The sequence below is a fragment of the Balaenoptera musculus genome, chromosome 1 (genome assembly GCF_009873245.2).
Source record: "Balaenoptera musculus isolate JJ_BM4_2016_0621 chromosome 1, mBalMus1.pri.v3, whole genome shotgun sequence".
Classification (NCBI taxonomy): Eukaryota; Metazoa; Chordata; class Mammalia; order Artiodactyla; family Balaenopteridae; genus Balaenoptera; species Balaenoptera musculus.
Window position 1 is genome coordinate 132,227,739 of NC_045785.1, and position 18,111 is coordinate 132,245,849.

The 18,111-nt window shown below is 43.2% G+C and overlaps 1 protein-coding gene across 2 annotated transcripts in view; it reads right to left on the minus strand.

Annotated features, from left to right (window-relative positions):
• ASTN1 (astrotactin 1) overlaps positions 1 to 18,111 on the minus strand; it is a 323,652-nt gene that overhangs the window by 100,721 nt on the left and 204,820 nt on the right. For both annotated transcript variants that reach the window (XM_036835140.1, XM_036835133.1), the window contains exon 9: positions 5,573 to 5,647. In XM_036835140.1, coding sequence (XP_036691035.1) covers positions 5,573 to 5,647 — 75 coding nt within the window. The remainder of the gene's footprint in view (positions 1 to 5,572; positions 5,648 to 18,111) is intronic.

Sequence of the window (18,111 nt, forward strand, 5' to 3'; positions counted from 1 at the left end):
CTGCATTAAGCAGCATTGAAATAGCAGATATCCTTTTTGCTCTGAAGGAGGCACTCGACTCTCCCTGCCCACAGGAACAGGAGGCTAGGGTGGGGCTAGGTTTGTGCAGGAGGGGTCTCTACCAGGTGAGGGAGACCCATTACTAGGGGGACAGAAGAGGAAACCCACCACCCCACTCTTCGGTGAAGCAGCTGGTGAAATTGAAGGCATGCCAGTTCCTTCACACACACACACACACACACACACACACACACACACACACACACACACACACACACACACACACACACACACACACACACACACACACACACACACACACACACACACACACACACACACACACACACACACACACACACACACACACACACACACACATCACCTGGCAAGATTAAGGAGCCAATTCAGGGCAGGTGATTGCCCCAAGGTGCCTGGAACCTGGGGCTTAAGGAAGAATGTGGGTTCAAGGCAACAACATTTAAGTGAGTTTCGTAATGGGCATTGTTAAGACAGGGAGACTCTAATAGGCAGGCTGGGGTGGGCACACCACTAATCTTACGCATAATACACTGTTTCAGAGAGGACATATGCAATATTGAACGGTACCAGGGAGAAGGCGGTTTATTTGGACATAGACGGGAGTTTTTGTTTTCTATTTCGGTTTTAAAATGACAAGTTTTGCATTGATGCAGAGCAACAAATCTGTGACCTGTAGCTTATAACTTCTGTAACAGATTTTAGAAGACGGTTGGCAATTCTAGCATATTTCTTTTGGGAGAGAGATCCATGTCCATCCTATCTCACAGTTTTCCCTTCCTCGTCTGCATGCAGTAATCTTTTGAAAGGACATGCAAACCACATCTTTCTCCAGCTGACACTGTTTAAGGGCACCCAGACCCACAGAACACCGTCCACATCTCCGAAGATGTCACACTTCAGCTTCTTCTTTCACCAAGCCCTGCTTCAAACTGTGTTCCTACAATGCGATCTGACTGTAACTCCAAAGGTCATCCTAATTTTCTCGCCTCTTTGCCTTTGCTCTTAATAGTCCTTCTTTCTGAATTTTCTTTCCTCTCTCCTTTGCCACACTCCCACTCATTTTAAGACTCAGTTAAGGTCGCATCTCTTCCTGAAAGCCCTCCAGGGCCTTCATGCTCTTAGGCTGAGTAAGGGACTCTCTTCTGCGTACGTACGCATGGTGCCTTGTCACCCCTGAGATGTTGATCTGCACCCATCTTTTCATGTGTCCATCACCATTCATAAGAATGTGCTCTCTTGGTAGGCAGAGGACGGTTCTTTGTCATCTTTGTATCCCCACTGCCAAACATAATTTCTGACCCAGGAATGTCACTCCATAAATATTTATTGACTGCTCGACAAGGAGATTTAGCTATGCTCTTTAGTTCGAACAGGCTGCTAGGGGAGATAATCCCAATTTCCCAATTTAAAGATAGAAATGGTGGTGAAAATTACTCTTCATTTAAAACAGGATATGGGTTAACCTCTGGGTTTGAATACATTTGATGTTTGAGATGGATCTGGGTTTGACAGGATAAAGAACTTCCTCAGAGCACAGAAACTTCTGAAACATGACACTCTACCAAGTTAACAAGAAAACCTTCACTCTCTGGTAGGGTCAAGGTGAAACCTTGTAGGGGAAGCAAAGTCAGGTGTGGGTAGAGACTAACCTTTATTGAGAACTTTCTAAAGGCAGGTGCTCTTAGAGTTGCCTCATTTATCCTCACAACAGCCCTCTGAGGTTAGTCATTTGGTTCCATTTTACCAAGCCATCAACCAACATTTTAAGAAGTTTTGTAACCTCCCCAAGGTCACCTCTCCATAAGTGGGAAGGAGGGGGGTTGGTCTGATTCTCAGAGTATTGCTCAGAGCCGCTTTCCAGCCCATGTTGGCTCATGCCTATGAAATTCTGAAGTTTTCTTTTATCTGCAAAATCTACGGAGTGACTCCAAAAACTAAATATAGAACAAACTGTCAGAGGAAAGCTGCGTCCTAAAATCTCATCTATCCCTCATCCATGCAGATTTGGCAGGAACAACTTCAAAAAGCCACCAAAGAGAAGTTGGGTGAATATCTGAAATGCTTTCCCAGGTTGGGCCTTCTCGCATGACAGCTGGTGGTGACCACTGCAGTTAATGGCTCAGCTGTGGGCTGAGTCCTGCACATGGCCCTTTTGAACTAGAGCTTGAAATTTCTGTCCAGAAGCAAGGGCTTGCCAGAAAGCACTGGACAGAAAAAGCCTGTGCTCTCATCGTGGCTTGGCATGAAATAGAATGTGGGAAAACTGATAAATGGCTCTTAGCCTGGCATCTCCACCCTTTCTTAGAGAAAGCCATGCCAGAATGAGGTATTATTCCAAAGGATGCAGGTACGCATTTGGGAGGAAGGTCTCTGAGAGAAAAATTTGGTCTGTACTCACCCCTGCCACGAGAGGGCCTAGTGGAATGGAGTGATCCTAGCTACCATAGAAAGAACATCTTCAGTATAAAGCTGAGTTGGGTGAGGAGACTTATTCTGGAGATTCAGGGTTCCCTTGGACCCTTTGAGTCTAGCTTGGACCCTTCCCAGGTTCTTTGGGATTACAGATTACCAAGGTTAGGTTAGGTATCAAGGTTTTTTCCTAATCTGGCTAGGAAATACCTGACATGATCATCTACAGATATTTATTGAAGACAACTATGTTTAAAATGGTATGTTAGATATTAAATATTTAAAACCATATAGGGTATTTCCCCGCCCTTCAGGAAGACAACCATTTCACTGGAGAAGCAAATAGGCAAATTAAAAATCAACATGAAATAAATAATTGACAAATAAATATTAAAGCTAGTATATATACAAATTTGGAAGGAAGAAGTCATTGTGGATTGATGCAATGGATTGGAGAAGCTTCAGGCCAGTGTTTCTCAATCCTGGGTACAGATTAGAATTACTGTGGTGTTTTAAAAAACACTCATGCCCTGGTCCCACCTCCCAGAACTTTTGAATTAATTGGTTTATTCTGGGTAAGAACATTGGTTTTTTTTTTTTTTTTTTTTGCCACACCAGATGGCATGTGGGATCCTAGTTCCCCGACCAGGGATTGAACTCGTGGCCCCTGCCTTGGAAGCCCAGAGTCTTACCCACTCTCACTGGGGATTCTCATGGAGGGCCATGGTTGGAGAACAATTCTTGGATGAGACTGTAAATTCCTTGACGTCAGGGACTATCTTGGTCACATTTGTTTGGTCATATCTACATTATCTTGAACAGTACCTTGCAATAGTAGGTGCTCAATAGATGTTGAGTTTAGCTGAAACTGGGTCTAGACCATGACAATGGGTAGTGTTTATAGTAGGAGAAGAATATGCATAGAGGACAGAGTCTGAGCAGATGTGCAGAGTGGGAAATATGCAAGTTGTCAGGGGCAGTGGATCAGTTAGAAGGTAGATTTGACTATGAATGGAAGGTTCTATAAGAGAAAAGCAGCTTATTAAGAGGGAGTTGTACATTGACATTCAATTGAGGAAAGACTTGAATGTCAGAATTTAAATTTTATTCCACAGTCCAGGGAAATATGCAGTGGCTTGGAATTTATCAAGACTCTAAATCATAAGTGAACAGAGTAGCAAGTAAATAGTCATTTAGCTCCTTTAAGAAATTGCAGTCACTGACCAGGTCATAGAATTTTCCAGACTGGCCATTGGCAGTTGGTTTACTCAGATCACAGAAGGTTCTCGTTAAAATTCTTAGTACCCGAAATAAGGAGGTCATGACCTGGTGTTTTCATCTGAGAGACTAGTTACTGTTATGTTAAGGATCAAAATGATTAAACACTTATTGATTAACCCACTGGTTTCTGAGATAGTTGACTGCATGGGTCAAATCACACATGTGATCCCCTCTGTAGTGATTGGGTATCACATCTAGTTGGTACTTAACAAGCTTGAAAAGAACAAATGATGCTTGTGGGGATGGAAGCACATTTTCTGAGCTGGTTCTACTCTAAAAGCAATTTCATTAAGGGCCTGGTTTTTCAAAGTGTTAGTTTTGGACCTTTAGGGGAGAGGGAACTTATCCATGTTAACAGAACTCCACCAGGCTCTCCATCTGCCTTATCTTTATCACCCTTCATAAGTTCCAACAGACCAGCAGCAGGAAAAAGGGAGAAAAAAGTTTGCCAAATAATAATAAATCATTGTTGGAAAGTTTAAATGCCCGAGTCATAGTCTAAGGAATATAGCTAACACCTCTTGCGGCACAAATCCTCAAAAGCAGCCTGTGGCCAATGTCATTAACATGACCCAGCCCATCCCCGGAGAGACATCGGGAGAGAAAAGGGCAAGGGAAGGCTCTGTGAGGAAGTGGTTCTGTGAATCTGCACTCTAGCTAGAAGCGTGCCTTAGGAGAGCGCGGCAGTGGCAGAACCCAGAGCATCCAAGGCAGCAGGGAGGAGCAGGAGAAGCTGAGGCAGAGCAGCCAGCTCGAGGAGGCAAATGCAGGAGCGAAATGAACACCAAGGCCAGGACTGGCTGACAGAGAGCGTCTGGGGAAGGGGTTTGGAAAGACAGCAGTGAATAGGTGAGACTCCTCACAGTGTATGAGTGCAGTGAAAAGAAGGAAGCAAGTTTTCCATTCGCTCACCATTCCTCCAGTATGGCTATGCAGTAGCTTAATGCCTCCTCTGACATCAAACACTCGGGCAGGACTATTTACTTCTTCTCCCAGAGGGCTTGCTCATGAAGGGAGATGTATTCGTGTCCATACCTCCTGCACAAGCACAATCTCTGGCACTTAGTGGGTACTCAGTTGATGCACGTTAAGTGAAAAATAGATTGACAGACAGAATAAACGGATGATAAGATCTTAGCTTGGAAATGAACTTGTGTTCCAGCTAAGGTCTGGTGTGAACTAAACTTTATGAAAATCTCATAGTTCATGGCTGGCACCCAAATTCTTCCTGTGTTTGCTGACTTTTCTAATATGTACCATTCCCAGGTGTGTAGGTAGAAATTTGGGAGGGACTAGAAACATCCAATTTGTTCAGGAGGGTGGTAGATTAAAGAAAATGATAATGAGGTATAGCTGAGAAAGGAGGGAGGCAGGGATGGGAGGGATTAATTTTGAACAACTTAAGTCTTTATGAGGAAGGTGCAAATTAGATGCAAAATGAAGAGGCAAAAACTAACATTAGTTGCTTGTTCTGTGTCAGTTTCTGTGCCAGGGGCTTTCCCTGCATTATCTCATATACTCCTCACAACAATAGAGCAAGGCATGTAATGAAGCTCTGTTTAACAAATGTGGAAACTGGGGGCTCCAAGAGGTTAAGTAAATGTCTGGGGGTCACAGAGCAGGCAAGGAAGGAAGCCAGGACCCCAACAGAATCTGTCCGGCCTCAACATCCTCCATGCTGTCACTGGACGAAGGGGGGCAAGCGCTGCTGTTACTAGGAGGGCAGAATGACTAAAAGTGTTCCCCATTTTATAAATTATCACTAGGAAAGAAAGTTCAGTGGGAAGTGGGACATGGGGCTTGCAGAGATATAAAAGCAAGTCCCTAGACAACAACTTACCTGAATATTTTATCAGAAGGCTGTTCTCCCAAAACCAGGTCAAAGCCTCGCTGAAATATTGTATAAGGCCAAGGCCTGAAAGGAGAAATAGCATGCAATTAAAGTCAACCAACAAACACTCCCTGAATGTCTACTCTGTGCCAGTTACCATACCAGGTTCTGGAGACCCAAAGACAAAGAGGACATAGTCCCTCAAGAATCCCACTAAAGTGAGCTTACAAGACTGGAATGCTGAAACCCAACCAAGAACAGGATCAATGCAAAAATCACTGACCCACTAGGAAAGTGGAATTTAATAGACATGACAATTGGAACTCTGTACAGAGTAAAATTATAATAATGTCCATCAGATGTTATGGAAAAACCCAAACGAACTTTTTGGCCAACCCAATAGATTTAACAGACACTTAGCTTTGCCTCACTGAAGAAAGAGAAGCAGTATGATTTCTTGGAAAGACGAAGCCTCTGGAATCAGACAGTTCTGGGTTCAAACTCTGTTCTGCTGTTGAGCCAACTGTCTACCTTTGGGCAGATTATTTGCCTTGTTGAGTTTAATTTCATCACTTGTAAAAACAGATTTGCTAATAGCTGCTTCACAGACCACCGTGAAGATGAAGCAAACCTTTTAGGCCAAGGTCACATTTCATATCGGGTCCTCAACATGCCCCCTTTCCCTCAAAATGACATGAAGGTTCTGGGTCTTTGACAGGTTCCAGATGGTTTCAATCATTATAATGTCACTCATTCAATCAGAAACAACTGAAATGGTAGTTTTGAATAAGACTTAAATACGGGTCTCTCTAGTGAGCACCTGGACGTCCCATGTACTTGAAAGTAACAAATCTATTCCTTTTCAATAGTATATATCTCTTCACTAACCCAGATGTCCAACCCCAAAATTATTTACTCCTTCAAGCAAGACGTATAAAGCCCAGCCTTGTGCAGGTACTAGATATTGTGCACATGGGGTGAACTGGGCCCTTGCTCTCATGGAACATACAGTCTCCAGTATAACCCAATCACACCAGCCCAATAACCTAATTACTGAGGATTTTACTGTAGACATGCCTTTGGTTTTCAAGGACCACAAAAAGTCAGGAGAATAAATCGACATAATTATTTGGGACTAAATCTAATACTAGGAATTGACCCAGTGGTTGTCAATGAGGGTGGTGTCACCAATAGAGAGTATTTGGGGAAATTTAGGGCAGTTGCCCTTGAATGACACAATGATTGCAGGACATTACTGGCATTTAGAAGGCAGGTCTAGGAAGGCTAGAATAGGGCAGTGCTCAGAATAGCCCTGCACAACAAAAAAATTCCCCCGTGTCCTGCAAACTTCTGAATGTCTTGCTGCACATTTATGTAGAAAAAACCTGCTTATAATTATCTGAGCCTAGATGCTAACTCCATTTACATACAAGCAACAAAGCAGCTTGTACTGTTTTAATATAAGATGAATTGTCTAAGTGCATAACTACCATGTAAATTAAGAGAAGATTATACACTATTATTTAGAAATTTTACCAAGGTTTGTTCATAATTTTGGAAAATCACATCATTGTCTACAATGCTGCTCATGGTCTTTGAATCACCAATACAGCATGTCTGTTTCAGTCTAATTGCTCTTACATATATCCTGTATTGCATATTACTTTACATATTATATGTTGGTGAATCTACATTAGATGCAAATGTCTGTCAACTTTATTATTTCTTCCATTGTAATATTGCAGAGAATTTATACATTAAAATAGTTATATCATTATAAATTCTATCTTAGCATTTCTCTTTTAATTACTATTAAGACATCATAGCATTTCTCTTTTAATTACTATTAAGACATTATATATATATTTATTTTTGTGTATTTAGATTTTATTATATATGAATTTCATTTAAGGATTATAAAAAAGGTTAAGTTTATTTGTCATAAAATAGGGTGTTGGGTCTGATAGGGTTGAGAACCACCAACTTAACCCAACCAGCTAACCAATTAACTACTTGAAGGAGTTGGTAGTTCCAAGGGGAGGCCACTGGGACTCCATAAGGGAGTGGCTGGGATGAATACGTTCCTTTTTTATGCTCACTATTTATAAACACTTTATTCCTGGAATTCAATTTAGAAATACCCTGAGGCAACCAGCATTGGCTCCAGAAAGTACCCAAACACTGTACTATGAATAACCCCTACATCAAATAAATAGCCCGTGTGTTTTTCATGTTTGTTCTCTTCTGGGGTTTGAATCTGATTTTTTTTTTTGCTGAACAGTGAGTGGTGGCTTGTGAGCAGCTAAAAAATATGTACTAATTCAAGAAAAAGGCTAAAAATCAGGAGAAAAAAATGTCTGATCCTAGACACCTAGAGAGGGTAATAAAAAAAGAAAAGGGAGCTGCAACTTAATCTCTCTTTTGGGCAAAATGACATTTTATTTACTATCAGTTTAATAATTTTAAATAACACACGTTTTGCCTTCAAGTCATCTCTAGTGCTCAAAACGGGTGCAATGTGTAATTAGAGTTAATTCTTGGCGTGGTTCCTCGGTTGTTTGAAAATATATCTTGAGGAGCCTAATTTTAGGACGAGTGTTGATTACAATGCGAACAATTAACTGCGTAGAATAACATAACTAAACCTGTATTCAGGCCATAGGTAATGAATCAATAAGCCCAGAAACATCGATTAAGCACACGTTGACATGTTGCTAGGTAGTCACGTCAAAGAGACTTCCTGCTCTCGAGAGGCCTGAATGTTAAGAAAGGCAGCTCAGATGTGCGGTCTGGACTCTGCCCTGATCACTGACAGGCAGCAGGACACAGTGGGTAGGACGTGGGTTCTGGAGCCAGCCTGACTATTCGAATTCCAGCTTAGCTACCAATTGCTGTGGGACCTTGGGCAAGTCCCTTAATCATCTGTGAAATGAGGCTGAGGGTTATAATTTTATCTACCTGGCAAGGTTGTTATAAGAAGGAACTAGTTACTATGGTTAAAGTGTTCAGAACAGTGCCTGACATTCAGTATGTGCCATGTAAGCATTTGTTAAATAAGTTAAATGTACTAGTTGCCTGAATCCAATATACATACTATAAAAAGGAGATTCCCAAATTTCTAATGAGGAAGAGGTGTCTTCCCCTAAGGTACAAACACAATGCAACACCAGGCTTTAACTCAGATCGTAAATGTATCTGTGGCAGCTGGAGAGGAGGTAACGATGAGTGTGGGAAGACAACCCCCCCGCACCTCCCACCGGGGCCCACTTCACAGAGCAGGGACGCTGCAGCACTGACATGAAATGCAGAGAGAGGGGAAGAGCACATTGTGAAATGGCAAGGGAAGGCGGAGAGACTGCGAACTGCTTCAGCAAAGGAGGAAAAAAGAATTGACTTACTTCCTTCCCACGAGTCAGGGATGGTGTGTCAGGGAGATGGGGATTCTTATTTGATTTATTTAGCAAATATTTATGGAGGGCCTATTGTGTGTGAACTGTGATACTAGGCAACAGGAGTCGGGATAAAGAGATTCTTGCTGTCGAAGGAATCTACAGTCTTTCTGAAGAAACATACATATGCCAGACAAATAGGAGAGGATGAGTAAAAGGGGGGAGGAACGGGATTGTCGGAGATAAGCTAAGTGGTCGTGGCAGTGGCAGATCACTCACCCTGGGCACCGGGAGGGCCGGGTGTTGGCGGCGCATGGCAGAGTAGCAGAGGGGAGCTTGATGCAGGTGAGTGGAGAGGCCACAGGGGGCCACCTAGGAAAAGGCAGGGGCAAAGTGATGAAGAGCTGGACCTGAAAGTGCTGAAAATGCTTGGAGCTGAGACCAACTGAAAGAGGAAGAGGCCTCTGCATTAGGGCTTTCTGGGTGTGAGTCCAAGTAAAAAAATTGTATTGGCCTCACCAAAAAGAGGCCCATCATTGAGGATATATACACCTATATCCAGGCTCAGATGGAAGCTGCCTTGGGGATGCCCGGTAACAGGGTCTAGATGCCCTTATAATTGTCCCTCTCCTCTCTTGGCTCTATGTCTCACTCTACAGGACCATTTTTTCAAAATGTCTCATGCACATGGTGGAAACTTGGCCTCCCGCAGGCTCCAGCTGATGTCTTTACAGGCTCAGACCACAGAGAGACACTACCCCTCCTCATTAGGAAAAACTAATCCGTGGAAGAACTGCTTGATCTATCTTTGATCAGAAGAGGAACCTGGACCAGTCTCTGGGGCCCGGGAAGTAGAGGCATCTAAGTGGCTGGAACTCCCACTTGGTTTTCAGGACTAGAGTGGGGAGGAGGGTGAATGTCAAACAAAACAATCATTTCCACCTCAGCTTCCATCTGCTTGTGGTGGCAAGAGCGTGGCCTCCATCAGGAGTGGGTGGCATTACCGAGCAGACTGTGCCAACGTTAGTTTTGTGGAAAGACCACCCATCGAGGAGCCCAAGGATGGTAGTGTCAGGCCAGATGCTGGGCAGGAGATTGAACACCGCAGTTGGAAGGAAACGTCAGTCTTTTGACTCCAACTTAGGTAACGTGGTCTTGAATATTCTCTGTCCTGCTCGGGCAACCCAGTCACATGTTGGTTTAGGAAAATTAGCAGCATCAGAAGTCAGAACAGAGCTTGTTTGTTTGTTAATATCTTCAGTCTGACAAATCAACACCCTGAAGATTTTCCTCCTGTGTGGGCAGCAGATGGCCTAGATTCAGGGGCCTCACAGGCCAGCACCGGAACCATCTGGGATCCATTGCCTCGAGCAGGGACATAATCTCTGCCACAGAGGAGCCCCACTGTAACGGAAACACAGCAGCCAGCAGGACACACCTGCAAATTGTGTATGCTCAGAGCTATTAGTAATCTCTTACTTGCCTTTTCTTTTCTGTCCCTGTCTCACACAATACACTCAGTTTATGCAGAGTCTTCCTTAAGCACTGGCAATTTCTAAGCTTTCAGTTTCTCTCCTCAATTCTTGCTCCTCTTTCTCAAGACACATCAGCTCTCACAGTGTTGTTTCCTTTAGTTGTTGGGTTAGGCCAGAAGTTGGTTGTGGCCTTGATTTGACTTGATTTGACTGGTTGCTTGTGCATTCCTTCCACTGTGTAACCTAGACCCAACTGAGTGAGTGGAATCCTGCATGGCCAGCCTGATGGAATGATCCCTTCACACCGGCTCTCCCAGGGCAGAAAGGCACCACTTCTGCTCTGGACAAGAGTATTTTAAAATCTGCTTTTTGATTACATGCTAGTCCCAGCTTTCCACCTAACAGTGGCACTTGGAAAGGGAACTCGGAAGTTTCTGGTCAGCATTGTCTGGTGATGGGCTTCCTTGTGGAGGACATAAGACTTATCACCTGGGGGTGAGTGGAGAAGGAAGAGATACAGATGATAGACAGATGACAGATAGATAGATAGACAGATAGATATAAAATAGGTGGGGGGATAGAGAGTGTGAGAGAGAATACATGTATGTATGTATATATGTATGCATGTATGTATGTGCAGACACAGTTCAGTGTAGGGAGAGAATGTTTCAGCTGGAGGCAATGATGAAAAAGGCATTTCATGATGGGCTTTCGAAAACTAGGAGCTTCTTCTGAACTCATATATTCTTCCACCTATCGCTAAAGAGATCATTTTACAAATGAAAATAATTTGTCCATAGTTAAATGAAAGCACATCCTTTTAAGCTTGCTTCTGGCCATGTTAGGCTAAGTTTCTGGTGGAAGCATGGTTCCAAAGTTTCCCCCCAGCTAGTCACAATACTTTGGGGTCCGGGTACAGGATGCCATATCCATATGCAATGTGAGAGCTTTTGAGCAAATGTTCCTTTTCTTAACTAGGTAAATGCATTTGCAAGGAGAGGGCAGTGAAACAAAGAGAGAATAGAATTTCACTTTTAAAAAGCTTCTGAGGGCTTCCCTGGTGGCGCAGTGGTTGAGAATCCGCCTGCCAATGCAGGGGACACGGGTTCGACACGGGTTCGAGCCCTGGTCTGGGAAGATCCCACATGCCGCGGAGCGGCTGGGCCCGTGAGCCACAATTGCTGAGCCTGCGCGTCTGGAGCCTGTGCTCCGCAACAAGAGAGGCCGCGATAGTGAGAGGCCCGCGCACCGCGATGAAGAGTGGCCCCCGCTTGCCACAACTGGAGAAAGCCCTCGCACAGAAACGAAGACCCAACACAGCCATAAATAAAATAAATTAAAAAAAAAAAAAAAAAAAAGATGGCTAGCAGGACATCAGAGCCAAAAAAAAAAAAAAAAAGCTTCTGAAAAAAGGTAGTTTGAGAGATATACAGGAGAAAAGGTAAAAGGAAAACTGGTAAAAATAACTTTTCCAGCTATGCAGTTAGCTGATACATTCCACACCTCAATTTACCCTAATGATAAAATGAGGAGATTATTATGCGCTACTGCCTTCACAATCAGCACCAGTTCTGGGAGGAGTAAGTACTGGAATGGCTGATTCCTAGATTGTCTGGTAAACCTGTGGCTTTATCAGAAGTTAAGTGATAAGAATAATGATGTCCAAAGTTTCTATAGGACACTTTAGGGCCCAAAGGCCTTGGCAGATGTTGTTTCTTTACCTGGATTTTTTCCCTCTCATTTACTTATTTAATTTATACTGTTCATTAATGCTGGCCTAAAAATTACTTCCCAAAACAGACCTTCCTCTCCAGACTAGGTTACGTTCCCTTGTTATATAAAGCACCCTGCACTTTCCTTTATAGAATCTATAACTAATATGCTATATATTTAGTTAATATGTTCCCTTCCTCATGTATAAAGGACTCTGTCATCATCTTTGCCATATCCTCACTGTCCAGCATAGAACCATCACATAGCAGGTACTCAGGAAAGAACTAGACCACGCTGCAAATGAGGTTGAGGGTTGCACAGATCTGGATTGGAGTCCTGGGTAAGGCGGTCCATTGCCTGGTAAGTCCCTCAATTCCTTTCAGTGTCTTCATCTATAAAATGTGGTTAAAATAGTACCTAGAGTTAAGCAAGCAGGTATATACTTTACACAGTGCCTGCCACACAGAACAAACTCAGCAAATAGGGCTTCCCTGGTGGCGCAGTGGATAAGAATCTGCCTGCCAATGCAGGGGACACAGGTTCGATCCCTGGTCCGGGAAGATCCCACATGCCACGGAGCAACTAAGACCATGCGCCACAACTACTGAGCCTGCACTCTAGAGCTCACGTGCCACAACTACTGAGCCCACGTGCCACAACTACTGAAGCCCGCATGCCTAGAGCCTGTGCTCCACAACAAGAGAAGCCACTGCAGTGAGAAGCCCACGCACTGCAACAAAGAGTAGTCCCCGCTCGCTGCAACTAGAGAAAGCCTGCACGCATCAACGAAGACCCAATACAGCCAAAAATAAATTAAAAAAAAAAAAGAAATATTTTCCTTAAAAAAAAAAAAAACTCAACAAATATTAGTTATTGTCCATTATAATTAACGTTCCCATTTGGTAAATAGAAACGCATTTCTAACTTTACATTTTAAAATGAAATCCTGATGACAGGGTGTGTTTTACAAACTTGTGTTATCTTTAAGCGTGTAAATCTCATGTAAAGAAAAATGAAATATTGCTGTGATCTTATTCATTATCTACTGTCTATTAATAGGTAAACAAATTCATTTAGAAGTTTTTATGCAGAAAAGTGACACATTTGTCAGTAACTAGCAAAGCAGCCAGGAATGTGACTATGGAGCCAGACTCAGTAGGTTTAAAACCTGGCTCTGCCGTGTCCTTGGTTAAGGTCATTAATTCCTGCCATCAGACTATCCTATCCACTTCCTCCTTCTGCTCCAGTCATGCTAACACCACCCCGCCCCCATCTTCCCTCCACAGTTCAGAGCCTGGCTCACTTCATAATTTTTGGTGATTTCAGTAGCCACTAAGATGATCCTTTCAGTTCTCAAACCACTCATTTCCTTGACTTTTCTCCTCAAGTGATCCTGTCCCCACCCTCACTCCCATGCTCATAGACTAGATTACCAATATCTGCAACCCTTCCTTGGTCACAGTTTCAAGAATCCCAATATCTGACCGTCACCTCCTACCCTCCCAGTTCATTCCTCCTAAAGCCACAGAATATTTTCTATCCACCTGAGCCTTAAAATCCATTCATCTAACCCCCGTTTTATCAACCCTCACCCACCTCACACACCCGCTTCCCTCTTTACTCAAATTAGATTCTGTGATCCATTATTGTAATCACCCTTTCATGTAACCTCAACTCTCTTGCCCTCCATTGCTTCATCATACTTGTCTGAAACACTCCGGCATTGGTTAAACTCAATGACCCCGTGGCTCCATTTCTGTGTCTGCACACATGAATGCCATTGGCAACCACACGGATTGGTCTCCCTTTAAATCCGACACCACTGACCTCAAGTGGGCTCTGCATACTGCCTACCGATGAGACTACATTTTCCTTGTCTGTTGTCTCTCCCACTCTCAAGATCATTATCTCATAGCTTCTTCTTTCTCCTCACACCTCCAGCACCTCCTCCCCGACCCTTGTCCTCAGCTAATGATCTGCGTCCTACGTAACTGAGAAAACAGAGGCAGTCAGATTAAAAGCTGTCCTCACAACATCCATCCACCTACCTGCTCCTGTGCCCACTGCTTGGCCCTCCTTCCAGTAATTAGGCAGGAACAGTTTGTGCTCCTGTCTGGAATACCTCCGTTCTAACTCACACTTTGACAACTACAGGCAATGGGATATAAGGAGAGGAGCCCTAGATGGAAGTTACAAGTTCAAATCCCCTTCTGCTATTATGACCTCAAGCAAGTAAGACTGCCCGAGAGCCTCTGTTTCTCCATATGCAGAATGGGAATCATGAGCTACAGCATAGTCCACGCAAACTTTACACTGCTGAACAAAGTGTGTATAAATAAATTTTAGATCCTTCATAATCTTTGACTTTTCATTTTTTTAATCAACTTTATTTTTGCAGTTTTGCTGTATGTTTTGTGTATGTGTGCTTGTGTGTGCTTAACATGTTATCTCATTTAAAGATAGAACAGTGAAAAACTGACACAGTCCCTGTCTCTCTGTGGCTCAGTTTTGTCACCTATAAAATGGGATAATAATAGTACCCACCTCATCAACTACACAGGATTAAATGATCTAATATCTGCAAGAACTAATAACCTTGGATATAGTAAGTCCTGAATAAATTTGGTTGTTATTACACACATATTATTTGGAATGCTGGTTCTAAACCTTGAAAAGGGTTTTGCTCAAAGAAATTTTAGAAGTATATAAAATGATCTTGAAAATGACAGTAATAAACAAATGTTGTAACTTTTCCCCCCAAGTCTGGAATTCAGGGATACAACCTTGGCCCCCAAAAGTGGCAATGAAGACAAATACACACATTATGATGGTTAATTTTATGTGTCAACTTGACTGGGCCACAGGGTCAGTCTAGATATTTGGTCAAACATTATTCTGGGTATGTCTGTGAGGGTGTTTGAATGAGATTAAGATTTAAATTGGCAGACTGAGTAAAGCAGATTGCCCTCCCTAACATGGGTGGGTCACATTCGATCAGTTGAAGACCTGAATAGAATAAGAAGGCTCACCCTCCCTTGAGTAAGAGAGAATTCTTCCTGCCTGATGGTCTTCAGACTGAGACATCCACTTTTTCTGACTTTGGACTCAAACTTAAACATTGACTTTTCTTGGGTCTTGAGCCTGCCGGCCTTCAAACTGGAGCTACATCATCAATTCTCCTGGGTCTCAGGCCTCTGGACTCATACCCAACTACACAACTGGGTCTCCTGGGTCTCCTGCTTGCTGACTGCAGATTTTGGGACTTGTCAGCTTCCATAATTGCATGAGCCAGTCCCTTAAAATACATCTTTCTTCATATTCTACATCCTATTGGTTTTGTTTCTCTGTAGAATGCTAATACACTTACATACACACGTGTACATACAAATACAGAATCCACACTTAACCTTTTTGTCAACTCGAAGCATGTCAGAGAATTAGAGCAGTGAGGAAACACAGGCATGGACCCCAGTTAGGCAGGACACCTTGTTACCTTGATCCCTGTCACCTGTCTTATGGGCAGAAAGGAGAAGTGCCTGCTTCAGTAGACTCAAGGGGCATCCTAGAAGGCAGAGTCCATCTGTCCTCACATGAGAAAGCTGGCCCAGGAACTTGCAGTTTCCCTGTATATTCTGGGATCAAGGATTATATAAAGCAGAAGGAAGAAATCTTGAGTGGGTCAGAAAAAGCTGGAAAGAGTAGCTACCATTCACTGACCATTGACCACGTGCCAGGCAGTCACATGCTCAGTGCCGCACACACATTGGCACACCCTTTCACTACCACCTGGAGAACCACACAGCTGTACAGTTATTATCCTCAGGTAGCAAAGGTAAACAAAGGTCCAGCATGGTTAAGTCAGTTGTCTAAGGTCACTCAACCAGCAAGGGCACTGGTGAGTGTTATCATGGATCACAGAGCCCATACTTTGCCCTACACCTTGCCTCCCTACACCTTGTATTAAAGTCACCTGTTTATCTGTCTTCCTCTTTAAATGTCCTTGCACTGACATAGCTACTGAATCTACTTTATCCCTGCATCTCTCGTAAGTGCTATCTAGCAGAATGGTTCTCAAAGGTTGGGGTATATGAGATTCACACCACACATGGGCACAATAGTTCTCAAACTTTAGTTGCTCTCATCCACCTATCTAGGGTGCGGCCAAGCATCAGTATTTTTTAAGTTAGGCAGCTGATTCTAAAGCTCACAATATGTTGAGAATTGCCGACCTAACATATGTCCACTCACACCCTCAGGCAATCTTTACGGATGCGTTCCGTCTTCTATACAATATGATTGCCATAAAAATGGAAATTACAATCTAGCCTAAGGATTCACTGGAACCCATTTTTTAAATTTCTGAATAATAATGAGGGATGAAGCATATTGAGTTCCCTCTGTCCCCTTTACTGATGAATTAAGATATCCCAAATTTCATTACAATTATATAAGATGTGCATTTGTTCTTTTTTTTATTGTCAGTCATTTTGATTTTAGTGGATCATTTTCATTAAAACAGTATTATACAGAATTGAGATTTTCATGTTTATAAATGCATCCACAGGTACAGATGTACCCCCATACATACATACATATATACATACGAGTGTCTGTGTACATGCCATACACACGCACACACACTCATTCACAAACTCACACACATTGCCATAGTGACTGCAACATTTCCTTTGGGGGCTGGGGGAGGGGTGGGCAGATGGCTGGTAGGACTCATGATTACTCTCTGCCACCTCTCTTAACCCCGTGGCAGCTGCTGTGGACACTGAAAGCAGTTCTGCAGAATAGCCACTGACAGCAGGGTCCCTTGCAGACACCTCTGTGCCTTTAGTAGTTCATGTAAATCACCCCAGAAAAGCCTCACTATGGCTCAGATTTTGTGGGTGGGCTCTGGGGTCAGATCTCCCTTTGAGTCCAAGGTCTGGATTTGAGTTCCTTGCCAGCTGTGTGAAACTGACCAGATATTTAACCTTTCCAAGTCTCTCTGTCTTTTCCTGTGAAATGGTAATAATAACTGCCTGTTACTTACAGTACAACAGAAGAATAAATGAATGAATAAATACAGTTCCAGGACAATGACTGACATACAGTTGTTACTTTCTAAATGTAAGTTTCCTTCCCCCATTTTTCTCTGGACTCTGCATCTAAAGGCTCAGTTGATTTTCACCCAGGGCTAATGCAGCCAGGGTCTCAAGTTCAATCCTCCTGAAAGCTTGTTAGTCTCACTTACTCCTGTCCATGGGCAAAGCCTGTACCAGGTATCCCTGGACACCCATCTTTGCTCACAAATGAACAGGATGCGAGCTTAGTGATGGATCTGTGCAAATCCACCCCTGCACAAGAAAAACAGCTCAACACCTATGCACTGCTGAGTGTGCCCCCCCCATAAAAGGAGGGTGCAAACCTGGGACTCCCTCCTCCCCCACAGACGCACCCCTTCAATTCCAGCAAGAAGGTAGGAGAGTGAACAGCACTAACACAAGAGGAGAGTGACAGATGAGAGGCAGAGGATGTGCAGGAGAAGAGACAGCTTCCTCCATTTCTATGATTTTACGTGAGGGGAAATTGACAATGTAAATAAACCAGGGAACCAGGAGAGAATCACAATATCCACCAAGGACTTGTATTTAGTATGAGTATAGTGCTTTTACCCTTTCCCCAAAGTCCTTTCCTATCTACTAAGTTGTTTCCATTCAACATGCTATTTAGCAAGTTCACTATTAATTCAATCCCTCATTCATTTATTTATTTACTTGAAAAATATTATTGCACTGCTAAACACTGTCAAGGGACACAGAAATGATTAATACACATTCTCTGCCATCAAGGACTTCATTAATGTAGTGAGTCAGTCCTCAAGCAGTTATTCTGCACCTCTGATGAGCCAGATGCAATGGAGAGTGCTGGGACACAGCGATGAAAGGCAGGTCCCTGTCTGGGATCATGGCCTAATGGC